Genomic DNA, 15,873 nt, shown 5'->3' with positions numbered 1-15,873 from the left:
ATTCCCCAAGAAACTATTATAGTATTTTTTAGGCTTGGGACATGGGAGTTTATTATATTATCCTGTATACCATTTTGTAAACCAAAAATTTTTCTAACTTTCTAAAATTGAATTCATTGCCAACATTTAAAAATTATAAGAGTTCCCTTTAAAACTCAGATTTCCAGTTTCTCTGGAAAGATTTAGCAGTCCTGGGCCCCCACTCCTGTCAGGTGACAACTGACAGGAGTGGAGCCGTGGCTGCCCGCTTTGGACAAGGCCTGGCTCACTTGTTTGCCACAGTCCCCACCCAGCTGGTTGACTTATATCTACAATGTTCAGCCTTTGTGGCCATTTGAGTTTACAGTGTCTGCTTTATCTTGCATCCAGAAATCAAACTGTTGCATCCAGAAATCAACTTGGAATTTTTTGTAGCTTCCAGCCTCTTGGAATAGCTCTCCCCTTCCACTAACTTCTAATTCAGAAGAGGGGGTGATGTTCCCATGTCCCTTCCTCTTCACTCAGATTTGGCTCCAAAGCCCACATGGAAAGGCTGGAAGAGGTGAACAAAGAGATCGAAACCACTAGCACCTACCAGCTCAAGGACACAGAGCTCATCTATGGGGCCAAGCACGCCTGGCGGAATGCCTCGCGCTGTGTGGGCAGGATCCAGTGGTCCAAGCTGCAGGTAGGTGGTGAAGTCAGATACCTTGAAGAGCCCTTAAATGAGGGAAGAGGGGAAGGGGAATGGATGGAGCTTTAAAAAGGATAAGCTTCTACCAAGGGTACCTGGTAGCCATGGTGACCTATCAGATGATGGTCACGGGGTCCCACATTCCAAGATCACAGCCAGCTCTAGATGATAATCATGTCTTATTTAGCCAACACAGTGCTTTTGCAAAAATGAACTTGCATATCTCTTGGAAGGGAGGGCTTATACTTTTCAGTTGACTGCAGACCTCACCACTCCCTTTTGTCTTGCACCTGCTTAGCCTATTTATCTGCCTACTCCCTGAAGGCATTAGTTTCTGTGTCCCTTGGTTATGATTTTATTTTAGAAAATAGTTTAAAGTTGGAAGTAGATTTGTTATCAAGATCAGGGGGGTTTTGTTTGATTTTTGTTCTGTTTTTTAATCCCTAATCCCTAGTAACCTAACAGAAAATGTAACCAGCCCATCTAAACCCCCTCCTTCATTTGCCATTCCTTTCCCACATTCACTTTCATGCCGCGCCTACTTTTAGGGGATTTTTTTTTTTCTGGTCAAATTGGCCTTGGCTATTAGGATAGAAAAGAGAAAATATAAAATGCAGCCTGGGACTCAGTAATGAGGTGCCCACTTCACCAATGTAGCAGCAGCTGGAGTGGGATCTGGTTCTCCTAAAATGGGAAGATTGCGCTGGGGGAGCTGGGGAGGGAAAGAAGAGGCAATCAGTTCCCCCCTGTGCCTCTTCCAGGTATTCGATGCCCGTGACTGCACCACGGCCCACGGGATGTTCAACTACATCTGTAACCACGTCAAGTATGCCACCAACAAAGGGAACCTCAGGTGAGCTGACCAGCTGGGCACTGGGGAGCAGGAGGTCAAAAGTCCCCACAGCATTGTACTTTGACTCTGGAGTCAGCTTACCTGCCAGGGAAATGCACCTCATCTCAGGCACACGGGCCAAGCTGGGAGAGGTGTCCTGGCATCTTTTTTTTTTTTTTTTTTTTTTTTTTTTTTATGTTTTTGAGACAGAGTCTTGCTCTGTCGCCCGGGCTGGAGTACAGTGGCATGATCTCTGCTCACTGCAACCTGTGCCTCCCAGGTTCAAGCGATTCTCCTGCCTCAGCCTACCGAGTAGCTGGGACCCAAGCACCCGCCACCACACCCAGCTAATTTTTTTATTTTTAGTAGAAACGGGCTTTCATGATGTTGACCATGCTGGTCTCAAACTCCTGACCTCAAGTGCTCCACCCGCCTCGGCCTCCCAAAATGCTGGGATTACAGGCATGAGCCACCGCGCCCAGCCCCGGCATCTTTATTCCATACACCATCCCATTTTCCTTCTTTTCTGGGACAAGTGGATTCCTGTGTGGTTTGCAAAACTACAGCAGCAAACATCACGTTCAACCCACAGTTCAGTATCTTTCCTGGAGAGGACAGGAACAAATAGTTGAGATTCCCGGGAATCAGAAAATCCTATTGCTGGTGGTGACCTGCTTTTACTGTGTCTTGCTCTGTCGCCTGGAGACAAACCAAACCAAATCTCCCTTGGTTTAAAAGGCAGTTTCTCTTGCTGATACAATGGGAACTGCTCCTTCAGGTTCCACCCAGCCAAACCATGCCTTGGACTCGTCTTCACCAATACAAAGAACAAAGCCACAGGGAGCAGGCCGAGGCAGGCAGACATCCATGTGGCTGGTGGCGGCCACGCTGGCAAGTCTCAGCTGGGAGAGGGACAGGTGGAAATGAACAGCTGGGGCCCCACAGACAGCCGTCTACACTTGTTGACTCTGCCCGCTCACTGCTGCCACGGCATCTGTTCCCAGCCACTGAGCACTAGCCCCATCTTGGAGCCACACAGGATCACTGCAGAGATATTCCCACAAGCGCCTGGGCTTCACTGAGTTCATCCAAAAGTGGCTTCTCTGCATGAAACATGGGTTTTCTTAGATGTGTCTCTTCTCTTCCGTAAGAAGGAAATGGTGTTTGCCAATTTTCTGAGTCCACCAGTAAGAAAACGGCCTGTAATCTAAGCCTGGGCCTGCATGAGGAATTGGTATTTAGGTCTCTTTCCCAAGACAACTCTTTTCCAAGAGACCTCACCCCTTAAAGAATATTAAAGAACCCTCTTGTGTATCCGGACCTGGTCGAGATTAGGCCCTCAAAGAGTTTATGGGCTCTTCTGGTGGATTTCCTTTTTTTTTTTTTTTTTTTTTTTGAGATAGAGTCTTGCTCTGTTACCCAGGTTGAAGTACAGTGGCACAATCTTGGCTCACTGCAACCTCCACCTCCCAGGTTCAAACAATTTTCCTGCCTCAGCCTCCCGAGTATCTGGGATTACAGGTACACACCACCATGCCCAGCTAATTTTTGTATTTTTAGTAGAGACAGGGTTTCACCATGTTGGCCAGGCTAGTTTCAAACTCCTGACCTCAGCTATCTACCTGCCTCGGCCTCCCAAAGTGCTGGGATCACAGGTGTGAGCCACCACGCGTAGTCTCTTCTGGTAGTTTTCAAATGGGGCTCTGAGCAGGCTCTGAGCATGGGTCACCCCAGTCCCAGCAGTGCACCTCCACTTTTTTCACTGCTGTATTAAGGGGTCTTTGTGAGATCTTCTATTAAAGAAAACATTCAGCAGATTCTTTTTCTTTCTATAGTTTTTAACCCTCATGTCTGAAAGCGATGAGAACTGTATAAGAATGTATACCATGCAGCTGGGTGCTGTGGCTCACGCCCGAAATCCCAGCAAGGTGGGAGGCCAAGGTGAATGGATCACTTGAGCTCAAGAGTTTGAGACCAGCCTGGGCAATATGGTGAAACCCCATCTCTACAGAAAATGCAAAAAATTAGTAGGACGTGCTGGAGTGTGCCTGTAGTCCCAGCTACTTGGGAGGCTGAGGTGGGAGGATTGCTTGAACGCAGGAGGTGGAGGTTGCAGTGAGCCGAGGTTGCACCACTGCACTCCACACTCCAGCCTGGGTGACAGAGTGAGACTGTCTCAAAAAAAAAAAAAAAAAAATATATATATATATATATATATATATATATAATGTTATAGGAATAATCTGTGCATAGAGGGGAAGGACAGCAGAGAGAAGAAGAGAGGGAGAGATGCAGGTTTACGCTGTGCTGAGGGAAGCAGGAGAGTACAGGTATAGATGTGTGTTCTGGTTCCTCTGTTGGTCTCAGTTTCTGCACATAGAGTAGGCATCACACCCCACTCACTGTGTGTGATTCTAGTGTTTCTAAACACACTTTTAAAATATACACATTACACAAACACCCTTTATCGGATGTTCAACCAGAGAAACAGCAATGTGTTTTAGTGCTGGAGGGAAAACTGTTTGACTCACTCTGTGTTCATCTCCAAGATGGCGCCTCTGTTAAGAGATCTTTAAGAGCATCTTTGACTCTATGTGATTTTGGCCTCCAGCCTGGATTCTAGACTCACCCTCAGCTGTGATGCATCACCCCAGCAGAATTACATGCTAATTGTCTTGTGTAGAGAGTAAGACCTAAAAACCGTGCTCAGAAAGAAGGCTCTATGAAACTAGATGAGACAGGGGTTGCTGTATGGAGGAAGCAGATTTGAGTCAGGTCTTGAACTTGGACATAAAATGGAAGAGGGAGATTCCAGCTAAGGGGATCAGCAGGGACACAGTTTCGGACAGAAATGTATATGTGAGAAGATCTATAAGCAACGAGTTGGACCCGAGATACCATCTTTGTGTTGACACAAGAAGCCAGGACCATGTTTCCATAGCCTGGGATGGGGGACCAACGAGTCCAGCTGGCAAGAGCTCCTGCTGTGAGATGACATTGAACTACATCGTGAAAAAGTTATTTTCCTTTCCTTTTTTTTTTTTTTTTTTTTTTCCAATCCTGATGATGATGTTGAGGAGAAAGGCTCAGTTTGGTGCTAAGATATTGTTAACACCTAATACTTGCTGATCTCCCTTTTAACATAGAGACCAGGGCTCCAGCTAGGACCTTCAGCAGACAACATCTTTCCACAATTAATAAAAGAATACAGCCTTCACTGTTACCTATTTAGGCAGGCAAAGCCAATGGCTGGTGACCTGCAATTTTCTTTTAAATAAATAAATGTGAATACAAATGCAAGCTGATTGCTTTTTAATGATAAGTCTATAAACTTTGGTAAGGAGGGTGGGTAAAGTGGATAAGAATTAATGATGGCTGGGAGAAGACTGGAATCGGGATTCTGTAGTGCATTCTTTTTTTTTTCCCCCCCCTTTTTTGAGATGGGAGTCTCGCTCTGTTGCCAGGCTGGAGTGCAGTGGTGTGATCCCGGCTCACTGCAACCTCTACCTCCCGAGTTCAAGCGATTCTCCTCAGCCTCCCGAGTAGCTGGGACTACAGGCACCCGCCACCACAGCCAGCTAATTTTTGTATTTTTAGTAGCGACAGGGTTTCACCATATGTGCCAGGATGGTCTCCGTCTCTTGTCCTCGTGATCCGCCTGCCTTGGCCTCCCAAAGTGCTGGGATTATAGGCATGAGCCACCATGCCTGGCCTGTAGTGCATTCTTTTTTTTTTTTTTTGAGATGGAGTCTCACTCTGTCGCCCAGGCTGGAGTGCAGTGGTGTGATCTTGGCTTACTGAAACCTCTGCCTCCCAGGTTCAAGCTATTCTCCTGCCTCAGCCTCCCAAGTAGCTGGGATTACAGGCGTGCGCCACCACACCCAGCTGACTTTTTGTATTTTTGTAGAGACGGGGTTTCACTATGTTGGCCAGGCTGGTCTCAAACACCTGACCTCCTGATCCACCCGCCTCAGCCTCCCAAAGTGCTGGGATTATAGGCATGAGCCACCGCGCCCAGCGCGTAGTGCATTCTTAAAGGGAAACAAGGTCTGATGTTTCCGTGGAAATGACTGGCTGCAAAAGAACTCTTTGGAAGACTGGCTCAAGTCAATATTATTTAAAAGTCTCCAGCTAGAAAGAGATTCTTTCCTTCAGCATGGTGGCATGGGAGCTCCCACCCCCTCCACCGTTTTCCTCACACCATAGTTCTGGTGGAGGAACAGAGCACGGCCCATCCCTTCCGACCGCTGCTCCATTGGCCCTGGGGACCTTGGCACGGAGGTAATCTACCCTGAGCCTCAAGCAGCTGTCGCCCTGGGTGGCGCCATGTTTAGTATGTTCCCACAGCGCAAGTCCCGCCCTGATGCCGGGTGTTCCCCTCTCTCCACCACAGGTCCGCCATCACCATATTCCCCCAGAGGACAGACGGCAAGCACGACTTCCGAGTCTGGAACTCCCAGCTCATCCGCTATGCTGGCTACAAGCAGCCCGACGGCTCCACCCTGGGGGACCCAGCCAATGTGCAGTTCACAGAGGTGCGAGCGTTTCCGCCCCCTACCCTGCCCCAACATGGGCTCTTATGTCCCCAGACTTTTACCCACAGACTTTTTCGGGCTTAATACTATCATCACAGGGAGATCCGCTGATGGGGTCGTTTACTCTTCTCCAAACCTGCTTCTCCATCAGGCTGTTCCCCAATCTAATTCTTTTACAGCTGGACATTTGGTCACTTTCATGCCATTACCTCACTCAGCCCTCCTGATGGGAACTGTTTTCCCATTTCACAGATGGGTAGACCGAGTCTCACCAAGGCCAAGTGAGTTACTCAAGACTGCCAAATGAGTAGAGAAGAAAAGCTAGAACTACAGTCCAAATCTCCTGCCTCTCACCAGGAAGGGAAGAGCCGAGAAATGGAAGCCATATCTGGCATCCACCTTTTCTGAGTTACGAGATAATGTCAGTTTCATTTCATTCCTTCATTTGTTGATACAACAATTTGAGCCACCCAAGCCTTTGAGTAGGCTTGACTTTGTCTGTCACCAGCATCACTACAGTTACTGGTAGCCCAAGTCAATTCATAAAAGCCACCAGGAAAGTGACTACCACCATCTCCCTGCCCAGAGTTCCTTCCAGGTGGTAGTGCGGGCAGGTAGCACAGGTAAGATATGGTAGCTTATACGGACCATGCCCACATGACAGCACAAGCACATCCCATGTCTAGAATGATCTCAGGCACACAGGCCTGCTACCACCTTTCCTTTATCACCCAAATCATACCCCGCTGAATTTCACCGTTGTCCTTTGCTCAAGCCCCTCCCGGGTGGTACCTCCTTGAAGATGTAGCTGGCAAGTCTAAGGGCTGCTCCACTCCCTCCTGGCTGCCGACTTCATTTGCATGTGGCTTTTCTTATGAAAATGTTATTCTCATAAGGAGGGGACTGTAACCAGGGCAACCAGGAGCTGCACCTGTGCTGTTTTAGAGGCAGCCAGGCTCAGACTCCCTGCTCCACTTGGCTGAGCACTAACTGTGTACTTGGCTGACCTTGTCCTCGTGGTCACCAGAACATAAATGCCCCAACCTCTTCCTCTCGCTCCATCTCTGGAAACCTTGCTGAGCGGGACATGTTCTCCTGTTCCATGATTTGGTGTTTCCTCTTTTTACTAAGCACAAAGAATCATTCCAAACCTAACCATGCAATTTTACCTTTTGAAACCCTCTAACCCTGCCCTGTCTAATAGGGACACATGTGGCTATTGATCACTTGAAATGTGGCCAGTCCCAGTTGAGATGTGCCATAAGAGAAAATATACACTGGATCTTGAAGTCTGGGTCCAAAAAAGAGAGGGAAATAACTCATTGATCTTGGTTTGTTTTTTTGGGGTTTTTTTTTTTTGTTTTTTGAGATGGAGTCTCACTCTGTTGCCAGGCTGGAGTGCAGTGGTGCAATCTCAGCTCACTGCAACTCTGAGTTCAAGCAATTCCCCTGCCTCTGCCTCCTGAGTAGCTGGGACTACAGATGCGCACCACCACGCCCGGCTAATTTTTTGTATTTTAGTAGAGATAGGGTTTCACCATGTTGGCCAGGATGCTCTCGATATCCTGACCTCATGATCCGCCCACCTCTGCCTCCCAAAGTGCTGGGATTACAGGCGTGAGCCACCACGCCCGGCCCATTGATCATTTTTAATGTTGAAATAGTAATAATATGGATACATTAGGGTAATATATTTATTAACAAATTAATAGATTCACTGGATTAATAAGTATATTTTTATTTTTAATGTTAAATATATTATTTAAATACACTCATATTGATACTTTATTATTAATAAATTAATGTTGATATTTAATGTATTATTTGATATATTAGATGAATAAGTGTTACATATTTAATTTTAATGTCAAATATATAATTAGAATATATGATAGTAATATTTAATATACTATTAATAAATTAATATTAATATCAAGGACATTGTTGAACTTTAAGATGAGTATATTATTAATATTATTTTCTCCCATGATTTGAAGAAGCCTAGCAAAAAAAAGATAAAATCAAAATTATTTTCACCAGTTGTTTTTTTTTTCTAATGTGGCTACTAGAAAGTTTTAATTACTTAGGTGGCTTGCATTATATTTTTATTGGACAGCTGCTCTAACAAATGCATTTTATACTGTAATTCTAATACATCTGCCTTCATCAAATTCAGCAGATTTTCTTTGTATCTTACAATACCTTATATTATTACAAACACAGAGCTGGCAGCCTGCAGATGCACTTGTTAGTCAGGTTCAGCCCTTGCCCTCTGGGAATTCCAGTGGGCAGGGAAGACCTGGAAAACAAAGCTCAGTACTAGAGGAAGGGTTTGCCCTCTGTCCTGTGGGCCCATGAGAACTCATGCTAGTTACTAGGTTAGTGCAAAAATAATTGTGGTTTCTGCTATTGAAAGTAATGGCAAAACCCGCAATTACTTTTGCACCAACCTAATACATAGTGATGTCAGGGAGAACTCTATAAAGCAGGTGATGTGGTCCAAGAGCCTCCAGAGGAAATGTCTCCTGGGGGCTTGCATTTGGATCTCTATCCACTCCACCCCCGCTTCCCACATAAGGGTTGTGTTTGTAGGGTGTGGGGTACAGTGGCATTACCTGGCCGGGTCTGCTTGCAGATATGCATACAGCAGGGCTGGAAACCGCCTAGAGGCCGCTTCGATGTCCTGCCGCTCCTGCTTCAGGCCAACGGCAATGACCCTGAGCTCTTCCAGATTCCTCCAGAGCTGGTGTTGGAAGTTCCCATCAGGCACCCCAAGTAAGAGGGACTGGCAAGGGGTGGGAGAGGGTGAGTGGGTTTGCCCAGTGCCCCTCTTTGCCCAGCCCCATCCCCCCTGGCTTTCTTTCTAGTCCAGACCGAAGCTGAAAGGGGAAAGGGGGGCTTGGTTCCTGTCCTCACTGCGGGCTTGGGCAGAGTGAGTTCCCTCAAGGAGCAAAAAGACCTCTTTGACCAGCCTGGGGACCACCACCTTTTCTGAACCATCTCACTCCTAAGCCATTAACAAGGACCTGCCCTTCTTCCAGCCCTAAGCATTGAAAGAGCAGAAGCACCATACTTTCTTGTTGTGAGCACACTTTTTATTTTCCTGTTCCTTTTTCTTTTTTTTTTTTTTTTTTTTTGAGACAGGGTCTGCTGCTGTTGCCCAGGCTGGAGTGCGGTGGCACAAACATGACTCATTGCAGCCTCGACCTGCTGGGCTCAAGTGATCCTCCCACCTCAACCCCTGCAAGTAGCTGGGATTATAGGGTTACAGCCACACACCACCATGCTTGGCCAATTTTTGTATTTTTAGTAGAGACGGGGTTTTGCCATATTGTCCAGGCTGGTCTTGGACTCCTGGGCTCAAGTGATCCTCCCACCTCAGCCTCCCAAAGTGCTGGCATTACAGGCATGAGCCACTGTACCTGACCCACATTTTCAATTGAGAGAACTGTTTAAAACTCTATAGGATCTGATGATCAAGATAGAGTTTTAAACAGTTCTCTCAATTGAAATGCAAATCAAAACCACAATGAGATAGCATCTCACCTCAGTTACAATGGCTTATCCGAAAGACAGGCAATAACAAACGCTGGTGAAGATGTAGAGAAAAGGGAACCCTTGTACACTGTTGGTGGCAATGTAAATTAGTGCAACCACTATGGAGAAGAGTTTGGAGATCCTCAAAAAACTAAAAATTGAGCTACCATATGATCCAGCAATCCCACTGCTGGGTATATACCCAAAAGAAGGGAAATCAGTATATCGAAGAGATATCTGTACCCTTTTGTTTGTTGCAGCACTGTTTACAATAGCTGCAACACTAAGGAAGCAACTTAAGTGTCCATCAACAGATGAATAGATAAAGAAAATGTGGCACAGATACACAATGAAGTACTATTCAGCCGTAAAAAAGAATGAGATCCAGTCATTTGTAACAACATGGATGGAACTGGAGATCATTATGTTAAGTGAAATAAGGCAGTCAGAGAAAGACAAACATCACATGTTCTTAGTTATTTGTAGGATCTAAAACTCAAAACAATAGAGCTCATGGGCATCAAGAGTAGAAGGATGGTTACCAGAGGCTGGGAAGGGGTAGTGGAGGGGGTGAGGGGAAGATGGGGACAGTTAAGAGGTAGAAGAAAAAAATAGAGGCATGGTGGCTCACGCCTGTAATTCCAGCACTTTGGGAGGCCGAAGCAGAAGGATCACCTGAGGTCAAGAGTTCAAGGCCAGCCTGGCCAACATGGCAAAACCCTATCTCTACTAAAAATACAAAAATTCCCTGGGCATGGTGGCACATGCCTGTAATCCCAGCTACTTGGGATGCTGAGGCAGGAGAATCACCTGAACCTGGGAAGCAGAGGTTGCAGTGAGCCCAAGTTGTGCCAGTGCACTCCAGCCTGGGCAACAGAGCAAGACCCCATCTCAAAAAAAAATAGTTAGAAAGAATGAATACAACCTATTATTTGATAGCACAACAGGGTGACTATAGTCAATAATAACATAATTGTATGTTTTAAAATAAACAGTGTAATTGGATTCTTTGTAACTCGAAGGATAACTGCTTGAGGGGATGGATACCCCATTCTCCATGATGTGCTTATTTCACATTACAGGACTGTATCAAAACATTTCATGTACCCCATAAGTACATGCACCTACTATGTACCCACAAAAATTAAAAATAATAATTAAAAAACTCTACAGAACCTGGTGTGGATCAAGTTCAAAAGGAATTTGGAGTCATGAAGTTGCTGCAAGGTCTCAGGCCAGCAACACAAACAGCATTTGCCCTTTGAGAGTAAAGGACATCCACCGTGAGGCACTAGACTCAAACCTGGGATTGAATAAAATCAAGGGGAGTTGCTAACACACTCAATAATAAGATAAATATAAGAATGCAATATTTTTAAAATCAAAATTAATGTTTCATTTTATTTTTCTAATTGATGTCTAATAAGTGCATATATTCATGAGATATATAATGATGTTTTAATACATATAATGTATAGTGATCAGATCAGTGTAATTAATACACCCATCATCTCAAATGCTTATCCTTTGTATTGGAAACATTCACTATCCTTTCTTCTAGCTATTTGAAAATGTATATTAATGTTAACTATAGTCATCCTACAGTGGTGTAGAACAGTAGAACTTATTCCTTTCTAGCTATAATTTTGTATCCTTTCACAAATCACTCCCCATTCTCCCTTCTCCCTCCTCCTCCCAGCCTCCAGCATCCTCTGTTCCACTTTTTACTTCCATGAGATCAACTTTTTTTTTAGCTTCTACCTATGAGTGAGAATATTCAGTGTTTAACTTTCAGTTCCTGGTTCATTTCACTTAACATAACGTCCTCCAGTTCTATCTGTGTTGCTGTGAGTGACATGGTTTCATTCTTTTTTATGGCTGAATGGTATTCCAGTGTGGGGAGAGAGAGAGAATTAATTTGGAGTTCATGACTCCAAATTTCTTTTGAACTTGATCCACACCAGACCTGGTAGAGTTTTTTTTAAATTATTACTTTTAATTTTTGTGGGTAGATAGTAGGTGTATATATATATGTATGTATATATTTATGCGGTACATAAGACGTTTTGATATGGGCATGCAATGTGAAATAAGCACATCATGGAGAATGGGGTATTTATCCCCTCAAACATTTATCCTTTGAGTTACAAACAATTAAATTACACTCTTTAAGTTATTTTGAAACATACAATTGTGTTATTATTGACTGTAGTCAGTATATGTAACATATCACACATTTTCTTTATATCACACCGTATATATAAAATATCACACATTTCTTTATCCATTCATCCGTTGTTAGACACCTAGGTCGATTCCATATCTTGGCTACTGTGAATAGTGCTTCAATAAACACAGGGTTGTAGATATCACTTTGACATGTTAATGTCCTTTCTTTTTTTTTTTTTTTTTTTTTTTTTGAGACGGAGTGTCACTCCAGCCCAGGCTGGAGTGCAGTAGCGCCATCTTGGCTCACTGCAACCTCCACCTCCCAGGTTCAAGCCATTCTCCTGCCTCAGCCTCCCAAGTAGCTGGGATTACAGGCACGAACCACCACGCCCAGCTAAGTTTTTGTATTTTTAGTAGAGATGGGGTTTCACCATGTTGGTCAGGCTGGTCTTGAACCCCTGGCCTCAAATGATCCACCTGCCTCGGCCTCCTAAAGTGCTAGGATTACAGGTGTGAACCACTGTGCCCAGCCTGATTTCCTTTCCTTTGAATAAATGCCCACTGGTGGGATTGCTGGATCTCGTGGTAGTTCTATTTGCAGTTTTTTGAGGATCTGCCATACCGTTCTGCATACTCCTGTACTAGCCTATATTCCCACCAACAGTGTATGAGAGTTCCCTTTTCTCTGCAACCTTGCCAGCATTTGTTATTTTTTATCTCCTTATAATTGCCGTCCTAACTGTGATGAAATGTTATCTTATTGTGGGTTTCGTTTGCATATCCCTGATGTTGAGTGATGTTGAGCATTTTTTCCTGTATTTGTTGGTTATCTATCTTCTTTGGAGAAATGTCTGTTCAGAGCAAGTGCCCATTTTTTAATCCAATTGTTTGGGTTTTTTGCTTTTGAAATGTGTGAATTCCTTGTATATTCTGGATATTAATCCCTTGGTGGATGAATAGTTTTCAAATATTTTCCCCCATTCTTTAGGTTGTCTTTTCACTCTGTTGCTTGTTTCTTTGCTCTGCAGACGTTTGTTAGTTTAATATAATCCTGTGTGTTTATTTTTGCTTTTGTTGCCTGGGCTTTTGAGGTCTTATTCATAAAATCTTTTCCCAGACCAATATCCTGAAGCATTTCCCTGATGTTTTCTTCTAGTAGTTTTATAGTTTCTGGTCTCAAAGTTAATTTTTTTAAAAAACAGCACATGATGAACAATATATCAACATTTTCAATAAAGATAGGATCCAGCTCAGGACTGAGATTAGGGTCAGATGAACGAGGTGTCATACAAGTGTAGGGTGGAATCCTACATTATTGTTCATCATATATATACATAAATTTTGATTTTTTAAATGTTTCTTTAAAATATTATATAAATAAATAATAGCATTGATCCTAATTATTGGGTTTTTATTAGGTTGATGCAAAAAGTAACTGTGGTTTTTGCCATTACTTTTAATGGCAAAAGTAAACTTAAGAGGGGGAAACTATTCAGTTGGTGCAAAAGTAATTGCAAAACCACAGCTACTTTTGCATCAACCTAATAGCTCCCCCAACTTAAATTTTACACCCAAGGATAGTGCCACACCTGCCTCACCCTAGTCCCAGCCTTGGAGAGGGAGCCGGTGTCCTGAGGCTCCTGACACTGCCTGATATCTGGGAACTCACCCAGTTCCTTGGTGAAATGTAGCCTATATTTATTCATTCATTTATTGGCTCATCCAACACAGTTCCCCATGCATGCCAGGCATTGTGCTAGCTTTTGGAGCTGACTCAATCCCTGCCCCCACGGTGCTTATGATCTCAAGGAAGAGAAGTTCTTACACACATAATTACTCAAATAACCACTTAATTTTAATAAAGTGCTGCAAAGGAAATGTATGGTGCCTAGGATGAAATCCCCTGACCAGCTGGGCCTCAGGGAAGGCCTTCCAGAATAAGCATGATTTTAGCTGACAATTAAAGTATGAGTAAGAGCTGGAAGCACAGAAGGAAGGGAGAAGGTCCCAGGAGGAAGCCTGCATGACAGAGCGAGACTGCATTCCCCTACCCCCCAAAAAAAAGAAAGAAAGAAATAGTTTGGGTGACAGAGTTTGGCTCTGAAGTTTGGCTGCCTGTGCAAAGGCCCTGAGGGTAGGAGGGTGCTCAGTGGGGGAAGGGGGAGAGAGGTCCCCACACTTTCTCCTGGACTCACTTTCAGGGTGGGTTTGAGAGAGAAACGGCAGCCTAAGGCAGTAGTTTCCAGGCCTGGATATCCATCCGAAGCACCTGAGAAATACGTTAAAAATGCACATTCTCAGGCCCCAGCTGCAGAACCTGCGATTCCACAGATCTGAAGCAGGGCCCAGGAACCATATTCTGACCTTGTCAGTCCCAGTCCATCCTTGGCATTTCAGCATCTCTAGATTCAAGCTGTCCCGCCCATGAGACACCTGCTCCGGGTGAGCTGGGCCCTGTTGCTCCCTGCAGGTTTGAGTGGTTCAAGGACCTGGGGCTGAAGTGGTACGGCCTCCCCGCCGTGTCCAACATGCTCCTAGAGATTGGCGGCCTGGAGTTCAGCGCCTGTCCCTTCAGTGGCTGGTACATGGGCACAGAGATTGGTGTCCGCGACTACTGTGACAACTCCCGCTACAATATCCTGGAGGTAAGGGCCCTCTCTGGTCACCACAGGGGAAAAGCACATAGCAGAGGGTGCCAGCTCAGCAGTCCCCTTCCCCACGGCGAGCTTGGTGGCTTGGAAACTTGAAGGGGTTAGAATAGAATTGCAATCCCAGAGAAGCCCCTGGAAATGCCAGGGGCATCCATGTCTTTAACAACAATGAAAATAACAGCAAACACGCACATAGCACATAGCACGTGCTAACAGCATTCGAAGCACTGTTGCTGTGTTCCATTCTCATTTCATCCTCACCTGAACCTTGAGGTATGAGAATCCCCCTTCGACAGATGACAAGCTCAAGGTCACACAGCTAGCGGGCAGCAGGGCTGGGAAATGTGTCTGGTTTGACTTCATGCTCCAAGTTCATTACCACTCCACTCCGCTGCCTCTCGGTCTTAAATCTTGTTAGAAGAGCTTGAGGATGACTGACAAACTCGGGACATATTTAGTGTCTTTTCTAAAAAACAAGGGAGGAGGGTTGGCAGTGGTTCCCCACTCTAAGCATTTCTCGGCAGAGGGTCTGATTCCCTCCCGGGCTGAGTCATCCGTATCTACTAAAAAGTGCTGGAGCGGTGCTTCCTGAAGCCCAACTTTGGTGAAAGCATCATGATTGCTGTGTTTTTGTCAGCAAATGTCTCTAACAACACTCTGCTGCTGTTGGATTTGTTTCAAAAGAGGGCACTGAGAAACAGAGAAGTTAAGCACTGGGCCTGTGTCACACAGGAGCTAAGGCACAGAACCAAGATTAGAACCCAGAACCGAGCATCAGGTTTGTGTTGTTAAAAATCCACCGGTTGGCTGGGCGCGGTGGCTCACGCCTGTAATCCCAGCACTTTGGGAGGCCGAGGCAGGCTGATCATAGCCTGGAGTTCGAGACCAGCCTGACCAACTTGGTGAAACCCCGTCTCTACTAAAAATACAAAAATTAGCCAGGCATGATGGCTTGCGCCTATAATCCCAGCTACTCAGAAGGCTGAGCCAGGAGAATCGCTTGAACCGGGGAGGCAGAGGTCACAGTGAGCCGAGATTGCGCCACTGTACTCCAGCCTGGGCAACAGAGCGAGTCTCCATCTCAAAGAAAAAAAAAAAAAGCCACCAGTATCACTGTGGAAAACAGATGCCAGGGATCCTCAGCTTTGCCACACATCGGCGGGTATCTGGGGGGCTTCGTAATGCCTGGATCCCATTCATCGGGGTTCTGATGTCATAGGTCTGGGGTGGGCCCTGGGTATCTGCATTTTGCAAAGTTCCCCAGGAGATTCTTCTGGACAACCACTGATGCAATGCAAACTTTTTTCTTTCTTTCTTTCTTTTTGGAGGGGTGGGTAGGGGAATGGAGTCTCGCTCTGTCACCCAGGCTTGAATGCAATGGTGCGATCTTGGCTCACTGCAACCTCCACCTCCTGGGCTTAAGCAATTCTCCTGTCTCAGCCTCCCAAGTAGCTGGGACTACAGGTACACACCACC

General features: G+C 45.3%; 1 protein-coding gene across 3 annotated transcripts in view; it reads left to right on the top strand.

The window, feature by feature from the left end:
- NOS1 (nitric oxide synthase 1) overlaps positions 1–15,873 on the top strand; it is a 154,423-nt gene that overhangs the window by 75,774 nt on the left and 62,776 nt on the right. For all 3 annotated transcript variants that reach the window (XM_034934607.4, XM_034934608.3, XM_063593705.1), the window contains exons 6-10: positions 505–667; positions 1,435–1,526; positions 5,899–6,040; positions 8,676–8,815; positions 14,217–14,391. In XM_034934607.4, coding sequence (XP_034790498.2) covers positions 505–667; positions 1,435–1,526; positions 5,899–6,040; positions 8,676–8,815; positions 14,217–14,391 — 712 coding nt within the window. The remainder of the gene's footprint in view (positions 1–504; positions 668–1,434; positions 1,527–5,898; positions 6,041–8,675; positions 8,816–14,216; positions 14,392–15,873) is intronic.

This window comes from Pan paniscus, chromosome 10, assembly GCF_029289425.2.
Source record: "Pan paniscus chromosome 10, NHGRI_mPanPan1-v2.0_pri, whole genome shotgun sequence".
Lineage (NCBI taxonomy): Eukaryota > Metazoa > Chordata > Mammalia > Primates > Hominidae > Pan > Pan paniscus.
This window is presented reverse-complemented; position numbering and strand designations above follow the sequence as displayed.